Below are 26,265 nucleotides of genomic sequence, written 5' to 3'. Positions count from 1 at the left end.
TCCCTGACGTTAATAAATAGAAGCAGTAGAACCAGAGTCTCCAGGAAGGGTCAGGGGTCTCAAATTCAACTCAGCATGTGGGCCGCAGAGCAAGATCACAGCCGTTCTGCGGGCCGCACTAGGTCTACAAAAGGCAACTGTTACGCAACACTTTTCTCACTGCAGTTGAAAACAAAAAAAAAATCAGTACAACATTGTTCGGCGGGCCGCATGCGGCCTGCGGGCTGCGAGTTTGAGACCCCTGGGCTAAATTAAGGGGTTGTGATCCGCAGAATAATGCCCTCCACAAAGGTGCCTATGTTCTAATTCTTTTTTTTCTAAGTGAGAAGAGGGGAGATAGGCTCCTGCGTGCTCCCCAACTGGGATCCACGGGGCAACCCCTGTCTGAGGGCCAATGCTCGAACTAATTGAGAGAAGAGAGAGAGAAGGGGGAGAGGGAGAGGAAGAGAAGCAGATGGTCACTCCTCTGTGCCCTGACCAGGTATTGAACCTAGGATGTCTGCACGCTGTGCCTACACTCTAGCCACTAAGCAAACCAGCCAGGGCCTGTTCTAAGTCTTAGAACCTCTGAATGTGTTACCTTACAAGGAAAAAAGTACTTTGCAGATATGATTAAGGATTTTGAGGAGAGATTACCCTTGATTATCTGGTGGGTCACTGGTGTCATCACAAAGAGCCTTATAATAGGAATTAGAGGAGGCAGCAGACTCAGTATCAGAGCGATGCAGCATGAAAAAAATTTGATGAGCCATTGCTGGCTCTGAAGATGGCAGGAGGTATGCCCAGTGGCCTCTGGAAGCTGGAAAAGCCAAGGAGATTATTTTCACTTAGAACTTCTAGAAAGGCCTTGACCAGGCAGTGGCGCAGTAGATAGAGCATTGGACTGGGATGTGGAGGACCCAGGTTCGAGACCCCAAGGTCACCAGTTTGAGCACAGGCTCATCTGGTTTGAGCAAAGCTCACCAGCTTGAGCCCAAGGTCGCTGGCTCGAGCAAAGTGTCACTTGGTCTGCTGTAGTCCCACAGTCAAGGCACATATGAGAAATCAATCAATGAACAACTAAGGAGCCTCAACGAAGATTTGATGTTTCTCATCTCTCTCCCTTCCTGTTTGTCTGTCCCTATCTGTCCCTCTCTCTGACTCTCTCTGTCTCTGCCACAAAAACAACAACAACAAAAAATAAAAACAAAAAAAGAACTTCCAGAAAGGCATGCAGCCCTACTGACACAGTGAGACCCATTTTGGACTATTGACCTCCAAAAGTGTAAGATCTATTTGGCAGGAAGGGAGAGAGATGAGAAGCATTAATTCTTTGTTGTGGCACCTTAGTTGTTCATTGTTTTCTCATATGTGCCTTGACCAGGGGCTACAGCAGACCGAGTGGCCCCTTGCTTAAGCTGGCGACCTTGACTCAAGCTGGTGAGCTATGCTGAAACCACATGAGCCCACGCTCAAGCTGGCGACCTCGGGGTCTCGAACCTGGGTCTTCTGCGTCCCATTCCAACACTATCCACTGTGCCACTGCCTGATCAGGCATGGGAAGAATATTCTTTCTATGGGTACATTTAAATTTTTAAAAATTGATTTTTAGAGAGAAAAGGGAGAGAGAGAGAGACATCTATTTGTTGTTCCACTTATTTTTGCATTCATTGGTTGATTTCTGGGGATTCATGGCATATTGGCACAATCTTCTAACCAACTGAGCTATCTGGCCTGGGACTTCAACAATTGACCCTCTCCTTCCTGCTATTCTAACTCTGTGACAATGGGCAATTTGCTTATCTTTTCTGTGCCTCAGTTTCCTCCTCTACCCAAGGATGCTTCTGGCACATGCCTCTCATGGTGAGGGGAGAGGAGGCACTGGATTGTAGCTAATGCTCCACACCTGCTGGCAGTCATTTGGTCTGTTCTGATCTCTGCCGCTTTGACACACCATTCCTCAGGCACGTGTGCTGGTTTTCCCCTGGTTTCCTGATCTGCGGGTCTCCCACTGCCTGCAGTGACTTTCCTGGTTTCTCCTCTGCTATCCCCCCACTCTTCCCCCAGGGTCCTGCTATGGGTCTTTTCTTATTTGATCCACTTTCAGAAACCCTACCATCCTCAGGGTTGTATTAGTTTTTTGTTTTTAATATTTCACTTGATTTTAGAGAGGGAGAGGTACGGGGAGGGGCGAACGGGAAGCATCACCTTGCTCAGGCAAGCACAAGGATTGAGATTTGAACTGGAGACCTCAGCACTCCAGGTTGACGCTTCCAGGGGTCCCCAAACTTTTTACACAGGGGGCCAGTTCACTGTCCCTCAGACCGTTGGAGGGCCGCCACATTCAGTGCTCCTCTCACTGACCACCAATGAAAGAGGTGCCCCTTCCAGAAGTGCGGTGAGGGGCTGTATAAATGGCCTCAGGGGGCCGCATGTGGCCCATAGGCCATAGTTTGGGGACGCCTGTGCCCCCACAGGTCATGTTAAGCAAGATCTTAAAAAAAATTTCCTGGTGGCCCAATGTTAGAGTATCAGTCCAGTATGTGGATGTCCTGGGTTTGATTCCTGGTCAGGGCACACAGAAGTGACCATCTGCTTCACCACCCCTCCCCCTCACTTCTCTCTTCTCAACTCCTGCAGCCATGGCTCAATTAGAGTGAGTTGGCCCTGGGCACTGAGGATGGCTCCCATGGCCTGTCTCAGTTGCTAAAAAAATGGCTCTGGTTGCAATGAAGCGAAGACCGACCCCAGATGGGTTGAGCATCACCCCTGGTGGATCCCAGTTGGAGTGCATGGGGAGTCTGTCTCTGCCTCCCCTCTAATCACTAAAAAAAAAATACTTCCTGGCGTGTGGGAGTCAGTGTGCAGACTGATCTGATCCTCAAGGTATAAGACTACATAATGGCTTTCAAGACCAAGAATTACTGACCTCACTAGACCCCCCACCACCACACTGTGTGCCACACTGCCCTTAATTCATCCCCAAAGCCTACTTGCCCAGGGCAAAACAAAAAGCAAAAAAAAGATTTTAAAATGGTGGGTATGTGTGGAAACAGGCTTCTCAAAGAACCATTTACATGAGCTCAGATGTAAGGGTATATGGAGCTCAGGGTGGATGGTCAATGGCAATCATACTATTTTTTTTACCACCGCCTGGTCAGGTGGCAATCACACTATTCATTCAACAAGCATTTACCTGAGCAGCTACCAGATGCCCTAGAGCAGGGGTCCCCAACTATGGCCCGCAGGCCGCATGCGGCCCCTGAGGCCATTTATCTGCCCCCTCCACACTTCTGGAAGGGACACCTCTTTCATTGGTGGTGAGAGTACTGTGGCGGCGGCGCTCAAGTCCAGTACTTCCAGTGATATGGGATGCACACATCATGGTTCCGGAAGCACATCATATCACTTGTTATGGTTAGCAGTGACAAATATGGAACTGGACATTGACCATCTCATTAGCTGAAAGCAGGCCCATAGTTCCCATTGCAATACTGGTCAGTTTGTTGATTTAAACTTGTTCTTTAAATATTTGTTCTCATTTTGTTTTACTTTAAAATAAGGTATGTGCAGTGTGCATAGGGATTTGTTCATGCCAACTCTGCTCCAATGGAACCCTGGCTGCGGGAGGGGAAGAGAGAGACAGAGAGGAAGGAGAGGGGGAGGGGTGGAGAAGCAGATGGGCGCTTCTCCTGTGTGCCCTGGCCGGAAATCGAACCTGGGACTCCAGCATGCCAGGCTGATGCTCTACCACTGAGCCAACCGGCCAGGGCCCATAGTTTTTTTTATAGTCTGGCCCTCCAACAGTAGAGGGACAGTGAACTGGCCCCCTGTGTAAAAAGTTTGGGGATCCCTGCCCTAGAGATTGCATCCTTGTTAGGTCAACAACCAGACTCACTCAAACACATCAATCACAGTGAAGAGCTCAACAAATATTTTATTTATAAAGACCAAAACAGTTATATACAAATTTGAACAGCTAGATTGTATAAGAAATTGGATGAAAACTCCTTTGACATCTTCCAAGAGCTGGAGTCCTACAAAGAAAAAGAAAAATGAGTTTTCTCACTTGATGGGAAAGAATGTGCACTATGAGTTTGTAAGGGGCTAACCTTTAAACTGGTTACACCTCTAGCTCTTCTGTTATGGCAGCAATTTAAACACTAAACAGCAACAAGTGAGCAGATACCTACCCATTTTATGTGCACATGGCTTTATTCTTCCTTAGAACTGGAAAAAAAATGCACGACTTTTCAACAAGTGACTTAAAACTTCTTTCCCATGTTTAGAAACCTTATGATCCCTCAGACAGTTCCTTCTGGAACAATCCTTCCTCTTCTCCCCCAGCCCGGCCCAGTGGGTTCACCTTTACAGGCTCTGGGACCAGGACAGGAGGTAAGACATGTGAATGTTTCCTCACTGGGAAATTTTAACTAGGCTCACATTTTACATCTGAAGTTACTCACCTCTAACTTCTGACAAAAGCCAAGCAGAAAAACGGCCCGCACTTTCCCTGCAAAGGAATGATTGGGAACTAAGCCTTGCAGTCCTGGGAACGCTGCTGCTTGGAGGGAAGGCACACCTGCACACGCACATCTTTACAGAAACGAGGTATTCCTAAGAACTTCCTACTGGCTCAACAGCCTTCCCAATCCACTGTCCACTGTCATTTTTCACGCTAAGGCTAGCTCACAGCTCAGAAAATACCTTTCAGTCACACTAATCAGACTGGGGCGGTATTCAACTCATCACTGGTGAGTAATCTAAAGTGCCACACACAAAATCGTGGCAAATTTTATGTAGCAGCCACAAACTGAGTGCTGTCAAGACTTACCTATAATCACTCTTGGGCTCCAGGTAAGGTGTCAGACCTGAAACAAATAAAACCTAGTCAGCAATGTGTCCTTTCTGCACTAGACGTTGTCCCTGCCCAAGCCAGTTCCTAGAAAATCAGATTTCCGAGTCTCAACAGCAAGTCATCAGCCGAACGAGATTCTAGGTAAGTCATCATATGTATAGGCCTACAAAGGTATTTTTCTACCCAGCGTGCATGCTGCAGGCACCAACACAGGGCAATCACTCACCTTTGAGCAGACAAGCTGGTTCCTGGTAATACTACCTAGGTAAAGACAAAGCAAAGCTGTAGCTGGTAAAAATCCCGTAACTTGGTCAGTATCCCTTCCACTTTTGTGTTCTCCAGTTTCTCAGGTGTTCAAATGTTTTCATTATTTAAGTCATAGTGAGCTAGTTTGCTTCATCATAGAAACTGACTACTTGGTGGCATAAGCCTGACATTAATGAACTAACCTTTTATCTCTGGCAGCTTCTCAGTAGTATGGACCCAAATGCTCCTAAATGAGATCATGTAATTAGCAGAGTATCTATTACAACCAAAGATACTCTAGCTACGGTTAATGGATAGGTCAAGAAAAACTAATACTATCTATAGGTATTTGTGGCACCTCAGACAGTTCCTTGTAGAACAAGTTCTCATCCTCTCTCCCTGTTAGCCCCAGTGGGTTCACCATGACTGGCTCTGGGGCTAGAACAGGGATAAGACAGGATGCTTGCTCTCCTCACTGGCACTGAAAAGTGGAGCAAGCTACAACTAAGTTACAGACACTCACCACTTCCGACTCCATCCACAAGTTCAACCCTGGGCAGACCAACGGGCATCTAGGAGAGGAAAGAGATAAAGAAACATCACTACCAGGAACAAAAGACACCAGAAAGCTATATGAGTCTATCAGAGCTCTGGTAACTAAACCTCCCATGTTGCTAAGTCATCGTTTGGATAATGGGTTCACATGTTAATTTATCACAATACTGGAAGGAACTTACCAGTAAAGTAGCTGACTAGATCATCATCAGGACAACCTGTAAAAGAGCAAACATTACTTAAAAATATTAGAACGGAAGGAGAATTTTGTTTTTAACAGAAACTGCCATCAGAACTCTAACATGCTATTTTACCTGTCACACCTCACAGAGCATCAGCGTAACAATTCAAATCATCTGACAGTGACATGTGGGTGAGGGCAAGAAAAATTCACACCCTCAAGAACCAACAGTACTACTGGTTGTTCTCTCCCTCCCCAGGAAAAACAAATTTGGATGGAGCAAAAAAAGCAACACTGCTCCATTGGCCAATTTGTTCTCCTGGTTGTGGGGAACACTGGAGAGATATCCCAAACCCCCATTTGAACCGTTTACCTGCAGTCACTCTGGGAGACAGCTGAATTCTTCAGTATTGGTGATGGGATGCTACGGACAGAAAAGGGAGGTAGTACGTGAACCCAGCAATGCCATTCAAACAATGCCTTTAATATTCTTGGCCCACTTCTCAGGAGTATGATGACATCACTTTTATGATCAGTCATATGCTTGTCATTTTACGTTCATCATGGAGTGGCCAGCCCAACTAGATGCCCATCTAGACACTGTGCCCCTACCTGTAACTGCTTAAGCATCGTATACCCACCTGGAGCATCAGTGTAATGGCAGATTTGCAAAGGGACAGGTTTTGTCTCATCATCCACCCCGTAAGCTCTTTTGAACTAAACCACATCTGAAAAAAATGAAAAGCACTCTTTTATACTTTGCGTGTTAGTGCCTTAACACTTCAGAATTAAAAAAACAAAACCAACCCCCCAAACGTTTGCTGTGGGTGGTGCTACTCAGAATTTACAGTTCTCCACTAACCCATCAGAAAGAGAGAGTTCAATTTTTATCATCTCCGTAGCACATGCCATAGGACTTCCATACACTCAACAACGGAGGATCGGCCATAAAGAATGGCCTTAAGCACTTACTCTAACAAGAGACGTTTCAGGTTCTTTAGCGTTCAAATGTGCGCCTGAACCCTGAAGACAAGAGGACATTAGGTCAGCACTGGATATTTCGCAAACCCTGTTATCCGGAAGGACTGCATTGGCTGTGCAAGGCCAGTCTCAGAGTTTCTTATCCTCACGGAATTCAGAACAGGTCTGTGAAAAGGTTCTCATCACAGAGAGGGCCGCCGGCACCGCCCGCCATCACCACTTTGTCCTTTACAAAGCCCTGCAGCAGCTTCGAGGCCTGGAGGCCATGGCCAAGCCGTCCCATTCCCCTCCAATCAAACGGGTGCGACACATGGCCGCCCCGCACGTGCGATCATCACTTTTTCAAAGGCAAAACGTACCTACCTGGAGCAAACGAAAAACGAGGCCTAAAAACCACTACGAGACACTTAAATACTATTTCGCAGAGGCCCACGGGATTCGAGGGCGGGACTGTGTTGGGCGCACGCGCATTACGAGAGCCTGTGCGAACCTTGGGAATTGTGGGTAGAGTGTTCCCGGCAAGGGAGATGTGAGTGCGCGCCCCAAGCGGCGCGAAAAGGGCGCGCATGCGCCTTAGAGCAGTGAGCGGGCACGCCTACTGCGGTGCGGCACTGGGGCGCTGCGGCACTGCGGCAGGTTCTCTACCTCTTGCTGCTGGTGGGACTGGAGCATTGAGGCCTGGGGCGGCTTCTAGCCGATTCCGGGTTGATGCTCCGTTTGGGTTACAGCCGTCTGCCTGACACCCTTTCCTGAGCTCCCTTTGCCCACACGCACCCTTAACCCCATACAGGGTCCGCCTCCATGGATCCCGAACCTCCTGAACCCTCCACTGATGTCGTCTCAGTTTCGTGCCAGCCGCCCAGCGCGCAATCCGGGCCAGGTGCTCAGGATGCCAGCGCGGGAGGCGACTCAGGTACTGAGCCCCGGGCTGGGCTGGGCTGAGCTCAGCTGGAGGTCCCTTGCATGGATTCATTTGGGGAAGTGAGTCTGGCCGTAGGAGCTCCGCTTGAGTCTTAGGGCACGGTCTGATTTTTCCTGACTGGCCACCAGTGCCCTGCAGGTCTGGTCTGACTTTGCTAGGATCTTGGCTTGTAGATCGGCTAGCTTTAGGAGCACCGTTTTAAGCACGCTGCATGAATTGATTAGTCCTCCCAAATCCCAAGAGGTAGGTGCAACTACGCCACCTTTTATATTGATAGATGAGGGACCCCAGGGCTATGCTCTTGCACAGCTGCCTCCCGCCTGATTGTCAAGGTGGTTACAGTCTTGTTACTGATACCTGCCAGCATTAGCTCATCAGTCTTTTGTGGTAAAACCTAATGTACGTGCACGTTTTGTTTTATTTTATTTTTAAATTTGTGGATTTTAGAGAGGAAGAGAGAAACATTGCTTTGTTATTCCACTAATTTATGCATTCATTGGTTGATTTAAAAAATTTTTTTTTACAGAGACAGAGTCAGAGAGAGGGATAGATAGGGACAGACAAGAATGGAGAGAGATGAGAAGCATCAATCATCAGTTTTTCGTTGCGACACCTTAGTTGTTCATTGATTGCTTTCTCATATGTGCCTTGTCAGCGGGCCTTCAGCAGACCGAGTAACCCTTTGCTCGAGCCAGCAACCTTGGGTCCAAGCTGGTGGGCTTTGCTCAAACCAGATGAGCCCGCGCTCAAGCTGGCGACCTTGAGGTCAGGAACCTGGGTCCTCCGCATCCCAGTCTAACGCTCTGTCCACTGCGCCACCGCCTGGTCAGGCTCATTGGTTGATAATTATCTGCACCCTGACCTGATCAAACCTGCAACCTTGGCTATTGGGACAGTGGTCTAACTGAGCTACCCTGCCAGGGCCTACATGCACGTTTTATAAGCACTTACAACTGCTTGTTGTATGTGCTCTTCTGTACAACCTCACTTGATATACAACCCTAGGAGGAAGGTATGAAGGTAATGTTATAAGTGCGGAACCTGAGACGTAGACACGTTAAGTGGCTCGCTTGGTGTTACCCAGCTAAGAAATAGAAGAGCCAAGGTTCAAATCCAGGGCAGTCTGATTCCAGAGCCTGCCCTTTTTACCACTTTGCTTTATTGCCATCACACACATGGTTCTCAAGATTGTCCCAGAGCAAATACATAGGAAGCAAGTGAAATGATCCCTGGTTACTTACTGTTCCTCAATCTTTTTTCATTATTGTCTCTCCACAGGAGCTGTAAAAAGACATTTCCCCTCTAATCCATCCCTCCATAAAATGTTCGTACCACTTGTATACTGTATATCTTCTTATGTACTGTGGCCCACAGAGGACCAGAAACCTGTTTGATATCTGAGGTTTTCTTGCTGCCCGTTTGTTGGAGCACACCTACAAGGGGTCTACAAGGGGTGACTTAGGTAGTGTGATCCCTAAGGTGAAAGAAAGTACTAGGAGCCGGAGGCAAGGTGCTATATTCCTCAATGTTTTATTTGCTGCTTTATCTCTGCTGCTTCTGTTCCTAATGCAACAGCTGTTATTTCTGTTTCTGATGTCCACCTCCCCCCAGTCTCCTCAGTCCTCATCTCAAGTCTAATGAATCCTCAGTTCTGAAGTCTCCTCAGTCTTCCGAATCATGATGTCTCCTCTCCTGAATTCTGATGTCTTCTGTATCCTCCCTAGCAGTACCGGCGCGGATAGATGTTGGGCTTAGGGACAGTAGCAGCATGGGGCTAATATCACATCAACCATTACATCAGTGTGGTGATGTCAACTTGCTGAGCTAGCTAGCCTATACCCAAAAGAAGAGTCTTCTGGGCGGCTGACCTAGAAATGCCGGGGGACCAAGGCTAGCCCAGATACACAAGGGAGCTGGTCCTAGGGCACGCAGCCCATAGGTTGGGGGAGCTGTTGCTGCTTGCAGTTTCTTTTTCTTTTTTTTTTTTTAATATTATTTATTTATTCATTTTTTTAGAGAGGAGAGAGAGAGAGAGAGAAGGGGGGGAGGAGCTGGAAGCATCAATTCCCATATGTGCCTTGACCAGGCAAGCCCAGGGTTTCAAACCTGCGACCTCAGCATTTCCAGGTCGACGCTTTATCCACTGCGCCACCACAGGTCAGGCTCTTTTTTTTTTTTTTTTTTTTTTTTACAGAGACAGAGTCAGAGAGAAGGATAGACAGGGACAGACAGACAGGAATGGAGAGAGATGAGAAGCATCAATCATTAGTTTTTCATTGTGCATTGTGACACCTTAGTTGTTCATTGATTGCTTTCTCATATGTGCCTTGACCGTGGGCCTTCAGCAGACCGAGTAACCCCTTGCTCGAGCCAGTGACCTTGGGTCCAAGCTGGTGAGCTTTTGCTCAAACCAGATGAGCCCGTGCTCAAGCTGGTGACCTTGGGGTCTCGAACCAGGGTCCTCGGCATCCCAGTCCAACGCTCCATCCACTGCGCCACCACCTGGTCAGGCTGCTTGCAGTTTCTTATGAGAACCAGAGATCACATCCTGGTCTTCACTGTTAGGATCCCTATACCCTTCCTCTACCAAGAATCAGTTTTTGCTCCTTTGAAAGCCGTGTGGTCCCCATGTGTTCCAGGGCAACATAACAAGTGACACTATACAATATTGAGAAAATTCCAGGTATTGTGGACTGCGGTAAATTAATTTGCTCAGTAACTATTAAGTGCCTTTAAAAAAAATTTCCCCCCCGTGGATTTGAGACAGAGAAGAAAGGAGAGAGAAAGGGAGAGCAGAGGAGAGAGAGATGAGAGAAAGAGAGAGAGGAAGGGAGAAAGGAAGACAGAGAAGCATCAAATTGTTGTGCTACTTAGTTGTTCCATTTAATTGTGCACTCAGTGATTGGTTCTCATGTGTGCCCTGACCGGGGATTGAACCTGCGGCCTCAGTGCAATGGGAGAATGCTTTATCCATTGAGCCGCCTGGCCAGAGCTGTTAAGTGCTTTAAAAATTTTTTTTGTGTATTGATTGATCTTAGAGAGAGAGAAACATCAATTTGTTCTACCTATTTATGCATTTATTGGTTGATTCTTTTTTTTTTAATTTTTAAAATTTTTTATTTTTTTACAGAGACAGAGAGAAGGATAGACAGGGACAGACAGACAGGAACGGAGAGAGATGAGAAGCATCAATCATTAGTTTTTCATTGCGCGTTGCAACACCTTAGTTGTTCATTGATTGCTTTCTCATATGTGCCTTGACCGCCAGCCTTCAGCAGAGTGAGTAACCCCTTGCTGGAGCCAGCAACCTTGGGTTCAAGCTGGTGGGATTTTGCTCAAACCAGATGAGCCCGCGCTCAAGCTGGCGACCTCGGGGTCTCGAACCTGGGTCCTCTGCATCCCAGTCTGATGCTCTATCCACTGTGCCACCGCCTGATCAGGATATTGGTTGATTCTTTTATGTGCCCTGACCAGGATTCAAACCAACAACTTTGGCATATAAGGACCATGCTCTAACTGAGCTCCCTGGCAGGGCTCCAATAGTTAAGTGCTTATTCAATCAAGTACATGATTGAAAAGTAATAACAAAATGTATAGAAAAGGGAACAGATAAACTATGGAAGATCCAGAAGTCCTAGAGTAGGCAGACAAAGCTAGCAAGGCTGTAGGTGGGAATGGGAATTTTGACTCCTTTTGTTTCTAGCTTCAAGCCTGTGCTCAAATTATTTAACTGAAATTTCCTCCCTGGGTCTATTTACCTTTCAAGGTAGACCCAGGGAGGAAATTTCAGTTAAATAATTTGAGCACAGGCTTGGAGCTAGAAACGAAAGGAAGTGTATGGATATAATTCTTGAAATGTGGGTTGCAGGTAATGGTTAATATAAAACTGGGAAAGATTTCCCTGAGCTCTGGCAAGACAGCTCAGTTGGCTAGAGCATCATCCTGATGCAGAGGCTGCTGGTTTGGTCCTTGGTCAGGGCACATACAGGAACAGATAGATGTTCCTGTCTTTCTCTCTGTGTCTCTGTCACACACACACAAAGCGGAATTTTTTTTTTTTGTATTTTTCTGAAGCTGGAAACGGGGAGAGACAGTCAGACAGACTCCCGCATGCGCCCGATGGGGATCCACCTGGCACGCCCACCAGGGGGCGAAGCTCTGCCCACCAGGGGGCGATGCTCTGCCCCTCCGGGGCATTGCTCTGTTGCGACCAGAGCCACTCCAGCGCCTGGGGCAGAGGCTAAGGAGCCATCCCCAGTGCCTGGGCCATCCCTGCTCCAATGGAGTCTCACTGCGGGAGGGGAAGAGAGAGACAGAGAGGAAGGAGAGGGGGAGGGGTGGAGAAGCAGATGGGCGTTTCTCCTGTGTGCCCTGGCCAGAAATCGAACCCGAGACTTTTGCACGCCAGGCCGACGCTCTACCACTGAGCCAACCGGCCAGGGCACAAAGTGGAATTTTATAAGGAACAGTTTTCAGGCTGCCTTTGTCGCCTTGAGTGAAATTTATGAAGCAAGACCTGTTAGGAATCTTTTTTTGTGTGATAGAGACAGAGAGAGGGACAGATAGGAACAGACAGACAGGAAGGGAGATGAGAAACATTAGTTCTTGGTTGTGGCTCCTTAGTTGTTCACTGATTGCTTTCTCATATGTGCCTTGACCGGCACAGCAGAGCGAGTGACCCCCTTGCTCAAGCCAGCAACCTTGGGTTTCAAGCCAGTGACCATGGGTCATGTCTGTGATCCCACTCCCAAACCAGTGAACCTGCACTCAAGCCAGATGAGCCTGTACTCAAGCCAGCAATCTTGAGGTTTGGAACCTGGGTCCTGGGTGTCCCAGTCCGACACTCTATCCACTGCACCACCACCTGGTCAGGCAGGAATCTTTTTTTTTTTTTACAGAGACATAGAGAATCAGAAAGAGGGATAGATAGGGACAGACAGGCAGGAACAGAGAGAGATGAGAAGCATCAATCATTAGTTTTTTGTTGTGACACCTTAGTTGTTCACTGATTGCTTTCTCATATGTGCCTTGACCGTGGGGCTACAGCAGACCGAGTAACCCCTTGCTCGAGCCAGCGACCTTAGATCCAGGCTGGTGAGCTTTGCTCAAACCAGATGAGCCTGTGCTCAAGCTGGCAACCTCAAACCTGAGTCCTTCATATCCCAGTCCAGTGTTCTATCCACTGCGCCACCGCCTGGTCAGGCCAGGCAGGAATCTTAATTGTAGGTTTATATATATTTTTTTTGCCCAAGATCAAGAACGATACCAGTTTTTACCACATAATATCTGATAAATTCTCTACCCTCTCTATATGCAGGCCCTAAGAAGACTTCCTATAATAGACCTGAAAGAGAATGGAGCAGGGGCAGATGTGGGTGGGGTTAATACGGAGTTACTTGCAGCCAGGGAATGAAGGGAGACTTCATGTTCAGGAAATCTAAGATCCCGTATTGAAATCAGAGATCCCAACTTCTCATTATGTGACTGTGGGATTGCAGTATTGAAAAGCTCTGGTAGCACTTAGCCATCTTGGATGCCTTTATCCAATTTATTTGAGTACCTGATACTTTTCAGATGGTGCGTTTATTCTCTTTTCCTAAGAGATTGCTTTGGTTGCATTTCTTTTTATCTTTCTGGCTTTTCTCCCCCCTCACATTCCTCATCCTTCCCTAAGACAACTCTTCTTTAGCAGCCAGTGTCCCTTCTGCAGGACTTGGAATAACAACATTGTTCGGACATCAGTTCTTTCAGTAACAGCTGCCGAACCAGCCCCTTTGGGCGGGACTGGCTCCTGGGCTCTCATCAGAGCTGCTCTTTGACTTCCAAATACTGAGTTTCTTAACTTCAGCCAACAGCGATTTTTCAGACGGCTAAACTGCTCAAGGCTGATGGGTACTTGAGAAGCAGAGCCTGGATGCTTTTTTTCTGGGTCTTTGGGAGACTGCCCTGGGCTTTGGCAGAGCTGCAGCGTCTGTTGGACAGAGATAGTCTCCTAAGTTTCTAACTAACCTCCCCGTCTTTGCTCTCTTCGGAAATCCTTTTTTACACTTTGGGGGAAAAATAACGTCCTTACCTTTCAGCCAAGATCAAGGAATCGTCCTCTGTTGGGAAACACGTGACATGACTTTTTGCAACGGGATTAGAGAGAACTTTCTCTGTACATTTGGCCTTCTGCATTTCAGAGCTTCTCCATCTGCCGGCCTGAGGGTGTGGAATACTGAGGGCTCGTGGTCTCACGTGGTCCTTATTGGCCTCTGAACTGTGGAACTGCTTTTATTCTTTGCTTTGTCTCAGCTTCTCTTAAAGGCTAAGTTCTTTTTTGACAAATTATACACTTTGCATTCCTATATTAAGTTTCTGTTATTTTAATTATTTGTTTATTTTTATTAAGTGAGAAGCAGGCAGGCAGAGAGACAGACTCCTGCATGCACCCTGACCGGTATCCACTTGGCAAGCCCCCAACAGGGCAAGCTCTGTCCATCTGTGGCTGCTGCTCCGTTACTTGGCAACTGAGCTATTTCAACGCCTGAGGCGAGGCCATGGTGCCATCCTCAGCACCCAGGGCTAACTTGCTTGAATGAGCCATGGCTACGGGAGGGAGAGAGAGAGAAGGGAAGGGGGAGGAGTAGAGAAGTGGATGCCTGAATGGAAATCAAACCTGGAACTTTCACATGCCAGGCTGATGCTCTATCACTGAGCAAACTGGCCAGGGCAAATATTTTATTTTAAAAAATTTTTATTTATTGATTTCAGTGAGAGAGGAATGGTTAGAGAGACAGGGAGAGAGAGGAACATTGAGCTGTTCCTGTATGTGCCCTGATCAGGGATCGAACCAGCAACCTTTGCACTTCGGGCCAATGCTCTAACCAACCAAGCTATCCAGCCAGGGCTAAATATTAAAATTTATATTTATTAACATACATTGTAGGATCTAAGGCACTCTAGCCACCCTCTGTCCTCTTTCTTTAGTTGCTTTTATGTCCTCCCCTTTGCCCACATTTAGTACTTTTATTTTGGTTGACAAATTATAAGTCTTGTTTTTTCCTCTATGAACAGCTTCATCTTTAAAAGGTACAATATTGTTAAAATTCCTTTTAATTTTTCTCTCTTTATCTTCACATGGTACTTTTGTTGAATTGTGTCTACGAGGGAATTATTTGGGTTTGAATGATATAGTTCATCCACTAATTGATCAAACAAGTGCGTGCTCTCTGCTACCTCTGAGCAGGCAGGTTCACTGACAAACAGCACAAGGTCCCTGCTCCTTGTCTTGAAGTGTGAACAGACACTCAGACAAGGAAATGTAATAAATGGGAGATGAATAAGAATGAAAAATAGTAAAAAAAAAAAAAAAAAGAGAGAGAGAGAGAAAATAAACAGGATATGAATTGTAGCAGAGGTAGGTACACAATGGATGGAAGGTAATTCTTTTTTTGAGGGTCTGACAACAGTCAGGTCTAATGTTGATTCATTCACACCAGATTTATTGCTTTTAGTGAAAGAGAGGAAGGGGGACAGAGAGAGAAAAAGAGAGAGACAGAGAAAGAGTCAGGAACAATGAGCTGTTCCTGTGGTGTGCCCTGACCGGGAATCGAAAAGGCAACTTTTATGCATGTCTGACACGGTAATTCTTTTGGGGGAGTTGAGAAAAGCTGTCATTTGAGCTGAGTCTTGAATGAATAGGCGCTTATGAGGTAGAGTGGCCGAGAGGAAGGGCAAAGCACAGAGGGAATGGCCGGAACAGAGAGGCAGAAGCCTGGAAAAGGCTGTTGTGAGGCTGGCAGGTGTTCGAAGGCTGATGTGGCTGGAGGGCAGTCCCTGTGGCAGGTGTGGTGGGTGATAAACAGGAGGTTCGCTTCATCGCATGCAAAAGGGATTGGCTTTATCTACTGAGCCAGGGGAACTGTGAATGAGATACTGCATTCTGGGGGGTGTTATGTTGGACCGCCTAAAGGACAGCTTCTGACCTCAGTGTCTGACTTTGAACTCGTGCTAGGGGTAAAGTCTGTGCAGAGGCCCTGGTTGGCACTCCACTGCATGCTCAGGGCACCTCGGACTTCTTATCATCATTAAACACTGGTCTGAACTCCAACCTCTACCCACCTGCCTGCCTCCCTTTAGGAATTGGTTCTGGCTTTCTCAGGGCGTGGGGTGGGGTATGGGCTTTGGGATGAAGAAGGGGATGGCAGAGGATGAGCCTTTCACACCTTTGGCTCTCCTTTCGTACCCTTTGTCTACTGTTTCTTCAGATCTTGGCTTCTGCCTTCTTCCAAATACACAGCCATCTTGGCTTCCAGCCCAGGGAAGAGAGGGAGAAAGTACTTCCTTTCGCTCCTCTCTGAAAATAACCCAGCTGGCAGTGCTCAGGGACAGGAAGTTCCCGAGTGTGGGGAGCTCTTGGTGCTGCTGTCTAGCAGTCCCTGCTGTGAACCTTCTCACCCTGCCCCACTTGCCGTCAATTCAGGGACCTCTGTGGAGGGAATTTGGGTGGTCTTCCAGACCTCCGCAGCACCAGCTGCTTCAAAGGCCTAGCATAGTTAAATGGTGGGGAGGTAAGGGAACCCTGGCACCTGGGGAGATTAGGATAATCTGTGGGAGGACGTGCAAGGTAGGGAAGAGTCTGACCATGGCACCTTCTGATCTGTTGTAGGAAAAAGGTGGATGCCTCTAACTGAGCCCTGGAATGTTTGCTACAGCCCAGAGGTTGCCTATCAGTCTCTTGGTTGTCAAATTCCTAGCTGCCTGACATCCTGGCGCCAGAAACTGGGGGAGGGGGAGGGGAGGGTAAGATGGAGTGTCAGCAACTTTCCTGTCCAAACAGCTATTGTAAAACGACATGGAGAAGACTGGATTAGAGTTAATTCAATAAAGTTAATAAAGCAAAGTATTGTAGTGGGCGGTCCATAAATAATTGCCGCCTCATGTATTAACTGAACTCAAGATGAGCTTTGAAGGAGTGGGAGTAAGCCCTGTGGGGGAAACAGAGGTCTGGCTAAGGCCCGGAGGCCTAAGAAGACAAGGCCAGGTGGGAAAAGGGTAGAAGCTGAATTTGGCTGACTCTGAGCTGCAGGTGGCTTTGTGGCCTGAGCCCTGGGGCAGGGGCAAATATGGAGGATGGTGTGGCCTCCGAAGAGGATCCTGGGGACTCCCATGGAGCCGGATATCACCTTTCTGTATCCAGTTTCAGGTGGATGGGGTGACCAGTGGGAACTCAGGGCAGGTGAAAATCACAGACTCGGTCCACCTAAAGATGGCTCCGTGCTAAGGTGTCTTCTTAGCGTCCGGCTTGCAGGAACGTTGAGGGTAGACGGGTTCGATATGAGGAATTGGCCCACGTAGCCGTTGGAAGCCTGTTCTCGACACTCTTACCCCTTACCCCGCCCACCCGAGCGTCCCAGAAAGAGCAACCCTGGAGTTTCCACTTTAAGGGGCAGACGGGGGCGGGCCGGGGCGGGACTCCCCGCCCAATTCCCCGATGTCGCGCCGCCCCGCCCCGCGGCCGACTCGGTCTCCGAGCTACACGGAGTCACAAGCCAGGAAGACCGTTCTGGGGCCGGGAGGTCGAAACCGGTATCCAGCCACCACCCGATCACAGACCGCGTCGTGTTGCCGGTTCCGCAGGCACCATGAGCCAGGGCACCGAGTCCGACATGAAGGAAGTGGAGCTGAACGAGTTGGAACCCGAGAAGCAGCCGATGAACGCGGCGTCGGAGGCGGCCGTGTCCGCGGTCATGGCGGGCGGCTCGGAGAAGAACGGTCTGGTGAAGATCAAGGTGGCCGACGACGAAGCGGAGGTGGCGGCGGCCAAGTTCACGGGCCTGTCTAAAGAAGAGCTGCTGAAGGTGGCGGGCAGCCCCGGCTGGGTGCGCACCCGCTGGGCGCTGCTTCTGCTCTTCTGGCTCGGCTGGCTGGGCATGCTGGCGGGCGCCGTGGTCATCATCGTGCAGGCGCCGCGCTGCCGCGAGCTGCCCACGCAACACTGGTGGCACAAGGGCGCCCTCTACCGCATCGGCGACCTTCAGGCATTCCTGGGCCGCGACCAGGGCGACCTAGCAGGTGAGGGCGATGCAACCCCACCCCTCACCCCGCACCGCCTTGGTTTAACTGGTCACCGGCTTAGACTCCTTACCCGAATTGACTCGGACGGTTCTCCACCCCACCCAGTAGCGACTGCCGCTCCGCTCCCCGGGATGTAGCTTCTCCTTCTTTTCTTTGAAGAATTTCCCCCTCCCCCTCCCCTCCCCTCCCCTCCCCTCCCTCTCCCTCTCCCTGTCCCCTCCCTCTCCCTCTCCCTCTCCCCTCCCCTCCCTCTCCCTCTCCCCTCCCCCTCCCTTCTCCTTCACGAAGGTAGTTGACTCAGCATCTGCCCTTCCTCTTGTGGCGCCCAGAGCCAGTCACGGCCAGTTTCTAAAGCAATGTGCGAGCCTCCTTACATCAGCGTCTCCTGATCCAGCCTCAGCCTCCACACAGTCTCCGAGAGAGGAGATCGCCCCCCCCCCCACACACCGGCCTCACTTTTAACGCTTTTCTCTATTTCAGGCCTAAAGGAGAAGCTCGATTACCTGAGCACCCTGAAGGTGAAGGGCTTTGTGCTGGGCCCAATTCACAAGAACCAGAAAGATGACATCGACAGGACCGACTTGGAACAGATCGACCCCACTTTTGGCTCCAAGGAAGATTTTGACAGCCTCCTGCAATTGGCCAAGAAAAAAAGTGGGTGTCCTGTTGGAGAGGGAGCAGCTTTCCTAGCTTGGTTTTCTGGACAGAGGGAGGCAGGATAGGACTTTTGTCAGGTTTACTCCTGACTGGCTCTGAGTTTTCCTCGGGCATGTTTGAAGGAGGTTTGTTAGGCTTCAGCCTAAAATGGATTTGTCAAGTGGTTCAGAGACTTCCTACTCACTGTGCAATCATTTTACTTCTGGGCTTCATTCAGGTCTATTATTTTCAGAACGCAGGATTTTACTAAATTGGTGGCTTTTAAACTTAAGAGTGGTTTCTTTCTATTTTTAAAAAATTAAGTAAGAATTGGGAGGCAGACTCGGGCATGTACCCCAGCAACCCTCACGCCCATGCTCTGCCCATCTGGGGCTGTTGCCCTGTTGCTTGGCAACCGAGCTATTTTAGTGCCTGAGGCAAGGCCATGGAGCCATCCTCAGTGCCTGGGGCCAACTCCCTCAAACCATTTGAACCATGGCTGTGGGAGTAGGAGAGAGAGAGAGAAGGGGGAAGAGGAGGGGTGGAGGGGTAGGTACTCACTTCTCCTATGTACCCTGACCAGGAATCAAATCTGGGACTTCCACATGCTGGGCGGATGCTCTACTGCTGAGCCAGCCAGCCAGGGCCAAGTGGTTTCTTGGGGGGGGGGGGGTCTAGATAAAATCTATTAATACTTTAAAAGTGTTCACTTTGGGGATCGGGAGTCCAGAGCTCCATAACTTAGCCTTCTCTAAGTAACACTGTTAAACATGTCTTATTAGGTTTAAAGGCCCCTCCTTGGTCATTTCTGTTTCAGTGAACTGAGATTTGCCAGGGTTCAAATCTAAGCCCTTTTTAAAAAGTTTTTATTGATTTTAGCGAGCGAGGAAAGGAGAGAGACGGACAGACAGGAACATAGATCTATCTGTTCCTGTGTGTTCCCTGACTGGGGATCAAACTGGCAACCTTTGTGCTTTGGGATTGTGCTCTAACCAACCGAGCTTTCTGGCCTGGACCAAATCTAAGCTTTTGTACCAAGTAATACAAAGGAAATACTTTATTGGCTACTGACTTGTATTTGCTGATTTCCTTTCTCTTCACCCCAAAATCTTTCTCACAGTGGCCTCTTCCTCCGTTGTTCTAGGTATCCGGGTCATTCTGGACCTCACTCCAAACTACAGGGGCCAGAACTCGTGGTTCCTCCCCATTCAGATGAACACTGTGGATACCAAGATGAAGGTAAGTGTGCTGGTGCTGATGGCAGGTGGCAGCCAGGTGCAAGGCCTTTGTGGGTCCTTTCACTGCAAGCTCTGTAACCCTAGTGCTGCTCCTGCTGACGGGCCCTTGCTCTTTGGAGCCAAGCAGACACACTCCTCCCCAGCAGTGCACCCTTGTTTTTGCTGCTGCTCTTTTTATTTTAGAGAGAAGAAGGGGGAGGGAGAGAGAAACATCAATTTGTTGTTCCACTTACTTATGCATTCATTGGTTGATTCTTTTTATTTTTTTTTAATTTTTTTGCAGAGTCAGAGAGAGGGATAGATAGGGACAGACAGACAGGAACGGGGAGAGATGAGAAGCATCAATCATTAGTTTTTCATTGAGACACCTTAGTTGTTCATTGATTGCTTTCTCACATGTGCTTTGACCGTGGGGCTACAGCAGACCGAGTAACCCCTTACTTGAGCCAGCGACCTTGGGTCCAAGCTGGTGAGCTTTGCTCAAACCAAATGAGCCTGCGCTCAAGCTGGCGACCTTGGGATCTCGAACCTGGGTCCTCTGCATCCCAGTCCGACACTCTATCCACTGTGCCACCACCTGGTCAGGCCATTGGTTGATTCTTGTATGTACCTTGACTTGGGATCTGCAATCTTGGCATATTGGGATGACACTCTAACCAACTAATTTATCCGGCTAGGACCTGCTCATTTTTCTTGTTTCCTTGACTCTGATGGTGACTGCCAGGAAGGCAGCTTCTCAGATGTTAAACTGGGTTTGAGTTTTCTTCCTTTGGGGAGAGGAAACCCTTGCTCAGTGGGAATCTGTCCTGACTGGTTTCCCAGTTCTTGTTTGATGTGCTTTGGAGAACAGCCCGGTCTGAAATTGTAAGCACTGAGGTTTTCCTGTGTGTCTGGGACTATGCAAGGTATTTTGTATATGTATTCTAATCCCCTGCATACCTACACAAGGTCCCTATCAATACCCCCAAACTGTAAATGAGAATGCTAAGGTTCAGAGGACTCAATGTGCCTGGGATTTATGGTCCAAGTAGGATTATTTCTCTAATCTGACTTCTCTGAAGGTATAGGTTCAAGCTCTGTATCCAGCAGGCTAGGAGTGGGGCGTTGTATGTCACCCAAGCTCCTAATGCCTGTGTTCCAGGACACTGACCAGTTCAGAACGTGTAGAACAAAAGTGGGCGCAGATCCTGATACTGCTGGCTGCCCTGATTCTGTGGTAGAATCCTACACTCCCGACATTTCTGGAGGACCCTGGGGGTCATCCAGTTCACCAGTTAGTGAATTACTGGAGGACCCCTTAAAAGTTATTGATAGCCCTGGCCGGTTAGCTCAGTGGTAGAGCGTCGGCCTGGCTGTGGAAGTCCTGGGTGCAATCAGGGCACACAGGAGAAACGCCCATCTGCTTCTCCACCCTTTCCCCTCTCCCTCCTCTCTCTCTTCCCCTCCTGCAGCCAAGGCTCCATTGGAGCAAAGTTGGCCCGGGCGCTGAGGATGGCACCATGGCCTCTGCCTCAGGTGCTAGAATGGCTCTGGTTGTAGCTGATCAACACCCCAGAGGAGCCGAGCATCGCTCCCTGGTGGGCGTGCCGGGTGGATCCCGGTCAGGCAAATGCGGAGTCTGTCTGTCTGTGTCCGTTCCCCCCCCTCCCCGCTTCTCACTTTGGGGGGGATGTTATTGATAAAGGGAAAACTTGGCTGGTTGGCTCAGTTGGGAGCGTTGTTCCGATATGCTAAGGTTGCAGATTCTGTCCTGGATCAGGTCATTGAATAACCAGTGAATCAACCAATGCATAGATAGATGGAACAACAAAACAATGTTTTTATCTCCCTCTCTATAATCAATCGATTAAAAAAAATGATGCCGGGACAACAACCTTAAAAATTATTATTGGTAAGGGAAATTTGACATGAAAAGTACTAGCCTCAGGTGAAAGTGGAGACGAGAGGAGAGCGCACATGGAGCAGAGAGGAGGAGAGGGAAACGGGGCAGTTGGAATGGGGCCTGGTGTTCTCTGTGCTGCAAACCTCAGGGCTTCAGGCCTGGGCCTGCTGCTCAGAGCTGGCTCTTTTCAAATCTTCCTCTAGAATGCCCCGGGGGTATACTTTGCATTCTACTCTCCTTTGCTTTGCTCTGACTGGCTTGTAAACCTCCCCGCCCCAGGCCTCTGACACTGGGGGAGGAGTCAGTACTTTTGTCTTGGGATCTTGACTAGCCTGCGGTCCTGTGCCTGCTGCTCTCTGATTGTGCCTTGGGCGTGCCTCCTTCCTCCTCTGAGACTGTTTCTGCATCTCTAAAATGGGTATCCCGGCATTCCACACATGCCAAGTATTAAATGAAGTTATGGTTATGGACACACTTTTCTGTGGTTGTCAAAGGTGAAGGCGCGTGTTTTGACGTGGGTAGGAGTAGAGAAGGGAAATGCTCTATCGCTAAGAACATCAGTGATAGGTTAGAATGAGAGGGGACCAAGGGCTGAACATTTGTAATAGAGGTGGGGCCCTGGCTGGATGGCTCAGTTGGTTAGAGCGCTGTCCTGCCACACAGGTTGCTGGTTTGATCTCTGGTCGGGGCATATACAGGAACAGATTGATGTCCCTGTTTTTCTCTCTCTCAAAAAAAAATAGAGATGGGAAAATGAGACCATTTAATTTAAGGTTCTCGTTTAAGGGACTCCCAAGGTTATGGGGAAGTACATGGCAGGCACGGTTTCGTATGGGCTGGAGTTTTCTGAGCCTTTGCCTCGGAGTGCTAATAGTTTTCCTCTGGTCTTCTGCTCCCCTTCCTCATAGGATGCTCTGAGTTTTTGGCTGCAAGCTGGCGTGGATGGGTTCCAGGTTCGGGATATGGACAGTGTGACGGTAAGCTGGCTTTGCACGTGAGAGGCAGAGCCTGGATGAGAACAGCGGGATTCGCCAGGGCCCAGTAGGAGTTGACTCTGGTTCTTGCCTTCTAGGATGCATCTCTATTCTTGTCTGAGTGGCAGAACATCACCAAGAGCTTCAGTGAAGATAAGTGAGTGCCAGACCCTTTTATCCCCAACTTCACTCCACGTGGCGACCCCTCAGTGGAGTGCTAGACCCGGGGAAGGAAGGAGTTCCTAATTTAAAGGTCTTTTTCCCTTCCGTTCTTCCTTTTTTATCCTGTACCAACCTTGACCCCTGCTCTGCTCTTTGCAGGGTCTTGATTGCAGGGACCGAATCCTCCAACCTTCAGCAGATCTTGAACCTCCTCCGACACACCAAGGACCTGTTGTTGACTAGCTCCTACCTGTCAGCCTCTGACAGCACAGGGAAGCATATGAAGTTCCTAGTTACACAGTATTGGAATAACGTCACTGACGAGCACTGGTGCAGCTGGAGTGTGAGTAGCACAGGGTGGGCGAGGGCCGGGGCAGGTTGGGTTTTGGAGAAGAGGGGTGTTGGGAGGTAGGGCGGCATGGGCATTGGGGCTCACCAGTGTGCCCATCCCTCCAGTTGTCTCAGGCGGGCCTGCTGTCTTCCTTCGTGCCAGCCCACCTCCTCCGACTCTACCAGCTGCTGCTCTTCACCCTGCCCGGGACCCCCGTGTTCAGCTCTGGGGATGAGATTGGTCTCACGGCAGCGGCCCTTCCTGGACAGGTATTCCGTGCTGCCTTCCCCAGCAGAGTCGGGGAGGGTGTGTTCCTCCATCGTGATGGTTCTGTGGATGTTGGCGGACAGGCAGACGTGAACTTTAGGGTGGAACTGTGTTTGATTCCTAATCACCTAGTTGGTAGCCTTGGCAAGCTGTTTCACTCTCTGGTCATCTCTTCTATGACACTGTATTTCTTGCAGTGTAGTTAGGATTAAATGCTGGTTTACTTTAAAATGCAATGCCTGGTACCGAGTATGTGTTCAGTATGGTAGCCATCACTCATTCACTCATTCATTCATTCATTCATTCATTCATTCATTGGACAGTGGACACTCTGAGCTAGGCGCTGCGCCTCCTAGGAACTCCTAGTTTAGTGGGGGAGCCAGATGGGTGAGAGAAGTACATGGCAGTGAGTGTCGGATAGGGGTAAGACCATGAGCACTGAGAGCCAACATGGCTATGCAGGTGAGGACTGTGGGCGGGCAGGGCCGGACCAGCCAACGGTGGCCAGGTGGCTTGGAGGAGTTTGCACCCCGGGGAGCTCTTCATGCCTTCCTGCGGTGTCTTCCTCTGCAGGGCCAGAATAAGGACCCCGGCTCCTTCTCCCTGTTCTGGCTGCTTAGCACTCGCTTGGCTCTAGCCATGAGCTTGCAGGTTGACATCTGAGCTGATGTCTATAGAACCAGCCACTGATTTATTCCACCTAGTCGTATTAAGTCCTGTGTGCCGTGCAGGGAGGATTCAGCAGTGTCCAGAGGGACTGGAGGTGGTGAAATGAGGCGATCAGCAGGTGTGATAAAGGTGCCAGGTGCTGATGGGCACGATGCGAAAGGAAACATTGTGCGGGGTCAGGGAATAGGGGCTGTGGTCATGTTTTATATTGAGGGGCCACCAGAAACCCTGTGAGACAATTGAGCAGGGCCTAGAGGGAAGTGAGGCCGCCTGTGTGGGGCTGTCTGCGAGAAGAGCCCTGCAGGCTGAGGGGACGGTGTGGCTGCGACCTGAGCTGGGAGCCTGCCTTGCTGCTTGTCCAGTAGGAGTTAGGTGTGAGTGTGGGAAGCTGTGCCTTGGTGAGGTGGGCACAAGGGGAGGAGCCAGGGGGCAGGGCCCAGGCCTTTTCCCAGCCCTGTTTCCCTGCTTTTCAGCCTATGAAGGCCCCAGTCATGCTGTGGGATGAACTCAGCTCTGTCAACAGCACAGGATCTGTGAGCGCCAACATGACTGTGCAGGTGAGGGCTGTGGGCGGGCAGGGCCGGACCAGCCAACGGTGGCCAGGTGGCTTGGAGGAGTTTGCGCCCCGGGCCCCGGGGAGCTCTTCATCTCTTCCTGCGGGTGTCTTCCTCTGCAGGGCCAGAATAAGGACACCGGCTCCCTCCTCTCCCTGTTCCGGCTGCTGAGCCTCCATCGGAGTAAGGAGCGCTCCCTGCTGCATGGTGACTTCCAGGTCCTCTCCTCCTCCGAGCCGGACTCCTTCTCCTACATCCGCCAGTGGGACCAGAATGATCGTTTTTTGGTAGTGCTCAATTTTGGGGATGTAGGTCAGTCTGCCATGTTGGGGGTCCCTGACCTGCCCTCCAGCACCAGCCTGCCTGCCAGGGCTACCCTGGAGCTCAGCACCCAGCCGGGCCGTAAGGAAGGCGCCTCTCTTGAGCTGGAGCACCTGAGACTACAGCCCCACGAGGGGCTGCTGCTTCGCTTCCCCCACGTGGCCTGACCGGGACCCGCCACCCTGCCCCTCCACTCCCCAGGCCCTTCGGGTTCTGGGTTCTCTTTGTTTTTTACTGTCATAGGTTATAGATGAACCCCCAATAGGGTGTTTTCTGGCTTCCAATAAAAGTCACTCCTGCCTGGTGAGGTCTTGTCTTCGTCCACCCCTCTGTTATGGCGGGAATTTCTCTCCCGTCCTCCTTCCGCCTGGACCTTACCCACAGTGATCAGGGCCAGAGAGTTTTATTTATTATTATTATTATTATTATTGTATTTTTCTGAAGTTGGAAACGGGGAGGCAGTCAGACAGACTCCCGCATGCGCCCGACCGGGATCCACCCAGCATGCCCACCAGGGGGTGATGCTCTGTCCATCTGGGGCATTGCTCTTTTGCAACCAGAGCCATTCTAGCGCCTGAGGCAGAAGCCACAGAGCCATCCCCAGCGCCCGGGCCAACTTTGCTCCAATGGAGCCTTGGCTGCGGGAGGGGAAGAGAGAGAGACAGAGAGGAAGGAGAGGGGGAGGGGTGGAGAAGCAGATGGGGGCTTCTCCTGTGTGCCCTGGCCGGGAATCGAACCCGGGACTCCTGCACGCCAGGCCGATGCTCTACCACTGAGCCAACCGGCCAGGGCCATGGCCAGAGAGTTTTTACACCTGCTCCAGCCCAGGGGAAGGGGCCGGCCAAGGTCCGCGTGCAAGTGCCCAGGCTGGGACGGGTCCCATGCCTCCTCCCCTGGCTGGGCCTGGAGCTATACCCGTGCTCTCAGGTCTTGCTGACTCTTACCTCCCCCAGCAATGGGTCTCCAGCCATGTGTGGTTCGTTTTCCTGTTTTTGCTGACTCAGCCTTCAAGGAGCTAGAGTGGGAGTGTGCTGGCATGTTTTCTAAGAGGTACTTGGGGTTTTTTTTTTTTGAGAGAATGAGTGAGATAGGAAGGGAGAGAGATGAGATATAATCAATTCATAGTGGTGGCACTATTTGTTCATTGATTGCTTCTTACATGTGCGTTGACCAGGGGGATCCATTCTAGCCAGTGACCCCTTGCTCTAGCCAGCGACCTTGGGATTTCAAACTGGGACCTCGGTGTCCCAAGTTGATGCTCTATCTACTGCACCACCACTGGTCAGGCTAAGAGGTACTTCTAAGGGATATGAGAAGAGTTCATTCAGTAGGAATTGACTGCACACTCAGTATGTTCCAGGAGATCTAGGTATGGGGTTCCACGAGGGAGCAAAATCCCTGTCTCCTTAGGGCTTATATTCTGGTGAGGGGACGGATTAGAAATAAGGTA

General features: G+C 49.7%; 1 protein-coding gene, 1 long non-coding RNA gene and 8 other non-coding genes across 12 annotated transcripts; 1 reads left to right on the top strand and 9 right to left on the bottom strand.

Annotated features, from left to right (window-relative positions):
* Positions 1-3,896: 3,896 nt before the first annotated feature.
* On the bottom strand, positions 3,897-7,235 carry LOC136388294 (uncharacterized). Of its 3 annotated transcripts, none has more exons than XR_010748181.1 (12): positions 7,164-7,235; positions 6,792-6,842; positions 6,461-6,547; positions 6,193-6,243; positions 5,821-5,856; positions 5,607-5,655; positions 5,287-5,330; positions 5,064-5,098; positions 4,814-4,850; positions 4,446-4,492; positions 4,173-4,209; positions 3,897-4,016 (listed from the first exon to the last, which is right to left on the bottom strand). It is a non-coding gene; the product is annotated as an uncharacterized lncRNA (long non-coding RNA). The 3 variants fall into 3 exon arrangements; XR_010748182.1 differs by lacking the exon at positions 7,164-7,235 and adding an exon at positions 5,442-5,521 and having other exon boundaries at positions 6,792-7,150; XR_010748180.1 differs by lacking the exon at positions 7,164-7,235 and having other exon boundaries at positions 6,792-7,143.
* On the bottom strand, positions 4,279-4,404 carry LOC136389778 (small nucleolar RNA SNORD22). Its single transcript, XR_010748351.1, has one exon. It is a non-coding gene; the product is annotated as a small nucleolar RNA SNORD22 (small nucleolar RNA).
* LOC136389772 (small nucleolar RNA SNORD31) lies at positions 4,670-4,738 on the bottom strand. The gene has a single exon (XR_010748346.1). It is a non-coding gene; the product is annotated as a small nucleolar RNA SNORD31 (small nucleolar RNA).
* Positions 4,925-4,994, bottom strand: LOC136389771 (small nucleolar RNA SNORD30). Its single transcript, XR_010748345.1, has one exon. It is a non-coding gene; the product is annotated as a small nucleolar RNA SNORD30 (small nucleolar RNA).
* LOC136389765 (small nucleolar RNA SNORD29) lies at positions 5,179-5,245 on the bottom strand. The gene has a single exon (XR_010748339.1). It is a non-coding gene; the product is annotated as a small nucleolar RNA SNORD29 (small nucleolar RNA).
* LOC136389779 (small nucleolar RNA SNORD22) lies at positions 5,438-5,564 on the bottom strand. The gene has a single exon (XR_010748352.1). It is a non-coding gene; the product is annotated as a small nucleolar RNA SNORD22 (small nucleolar RNA).
* On the bottom strand, positions 5,923-5,999 carry LOC136389768 (small nucleolar RNA SNORD28). Its single transcript, XR_010748342.1, has one exon. It is a non-coding gene; the product is annotated as a small nucleolar RNA SNORD28 (small nucleolar RNA).
* Positions 6,318-6,389, bottom strand: LOC136389769 (small nucleolar RNA SNORD27). Its single transcript, XR_010748343.1, has one exon. It is a non-coding gene; the product is annotated as a small nucleolar RNA SNORD27 (small nucleolar RNA).
* LOC136389770 (small nucleolar RNA SNORD26) lies at positions 6,652-6,721 on the bottom strand. The gene has a single exon (XR_010748344.1). It is a non-coding gene; the product is annotated as a small nucleolar RNA SNORD26 (small nucleolar RNA).
* A 186-nt stretch (positions 7,236-7,421) lies between the features above and the next one.
* SLC3A2 (solute carrier family 3 member 2) lies at positions 7,422-25,122 on the top strand. The gene is made up of 10 exons (XM_066360213.1): positions 7,422-7,713; positions 17,344-17,778; positions 18,262-18,435; positions 19,562-19,656; positions 22,446-22,514; positions 22,610-22,668; positions 22,833-23,016; positions 23,130-23,273; positions 24,414-24,497; positions 24,617-25,122. Exons 1-10 carry the CDS (start codon positions 7,602-7,604, stop codon positions 24,980-24,982), a joined length of 1,722 nt encoding a protein of 573 aa, XP_066216310.1. The 5' UTR covers positions 7,422-7,601; the 3' UTR covers positions 24,983-25,122.
* Positions 25,123-26,265: the final 1,143 nt, after the last annotated feature.

Source organism: Saccopteryx leptura, chromosome 1 (assembly GCF_036850995.1).
Source record: "Saccopteryx leptura isolate mSacLep1 chromosome 1, mSacLep1_pri_phased_curated, whole genome shotgun sequence".
NCBI classification, from domain to species: domain Eukaryota; kingdom Metazoa; phylum Chordata; class Mammalia; order Chiroptera; family Emballonuridae; genus Saccopteryx; species Saccopteryx leptura.
The sequence above is the reverse complement of the archived record's forward strand: the minus strand, read 5'-3'. Positions and strand labels throughout refer to the sequence as shown.

Excerpts from the sequence above, each read along its gene's own strand:
- SLC3A2 (XM_066360213.1), top strand. The coding sequence starts at position 7,602 with ATGGATCCCGAACCTCCTGAACCCTCCACTGATGTCGTCTCAGTTTCG. Across the intron at positions 19,657-22,445 it reads CTGTGGATACCAAGATGAAG|GATGCTCTGAGTTTTTGGCT; the intron begins GTAAGTGTGCTG and ends CCTTCCTCATAG. Across the intron at positions 22,669-22,832 it reads AAGAGCTTCAGTGAAGATAA|GGTCTTGATTGCAGGGACCG; the intron begins GTGAGTGCCAGA and ends TGCTCTTTGCAG.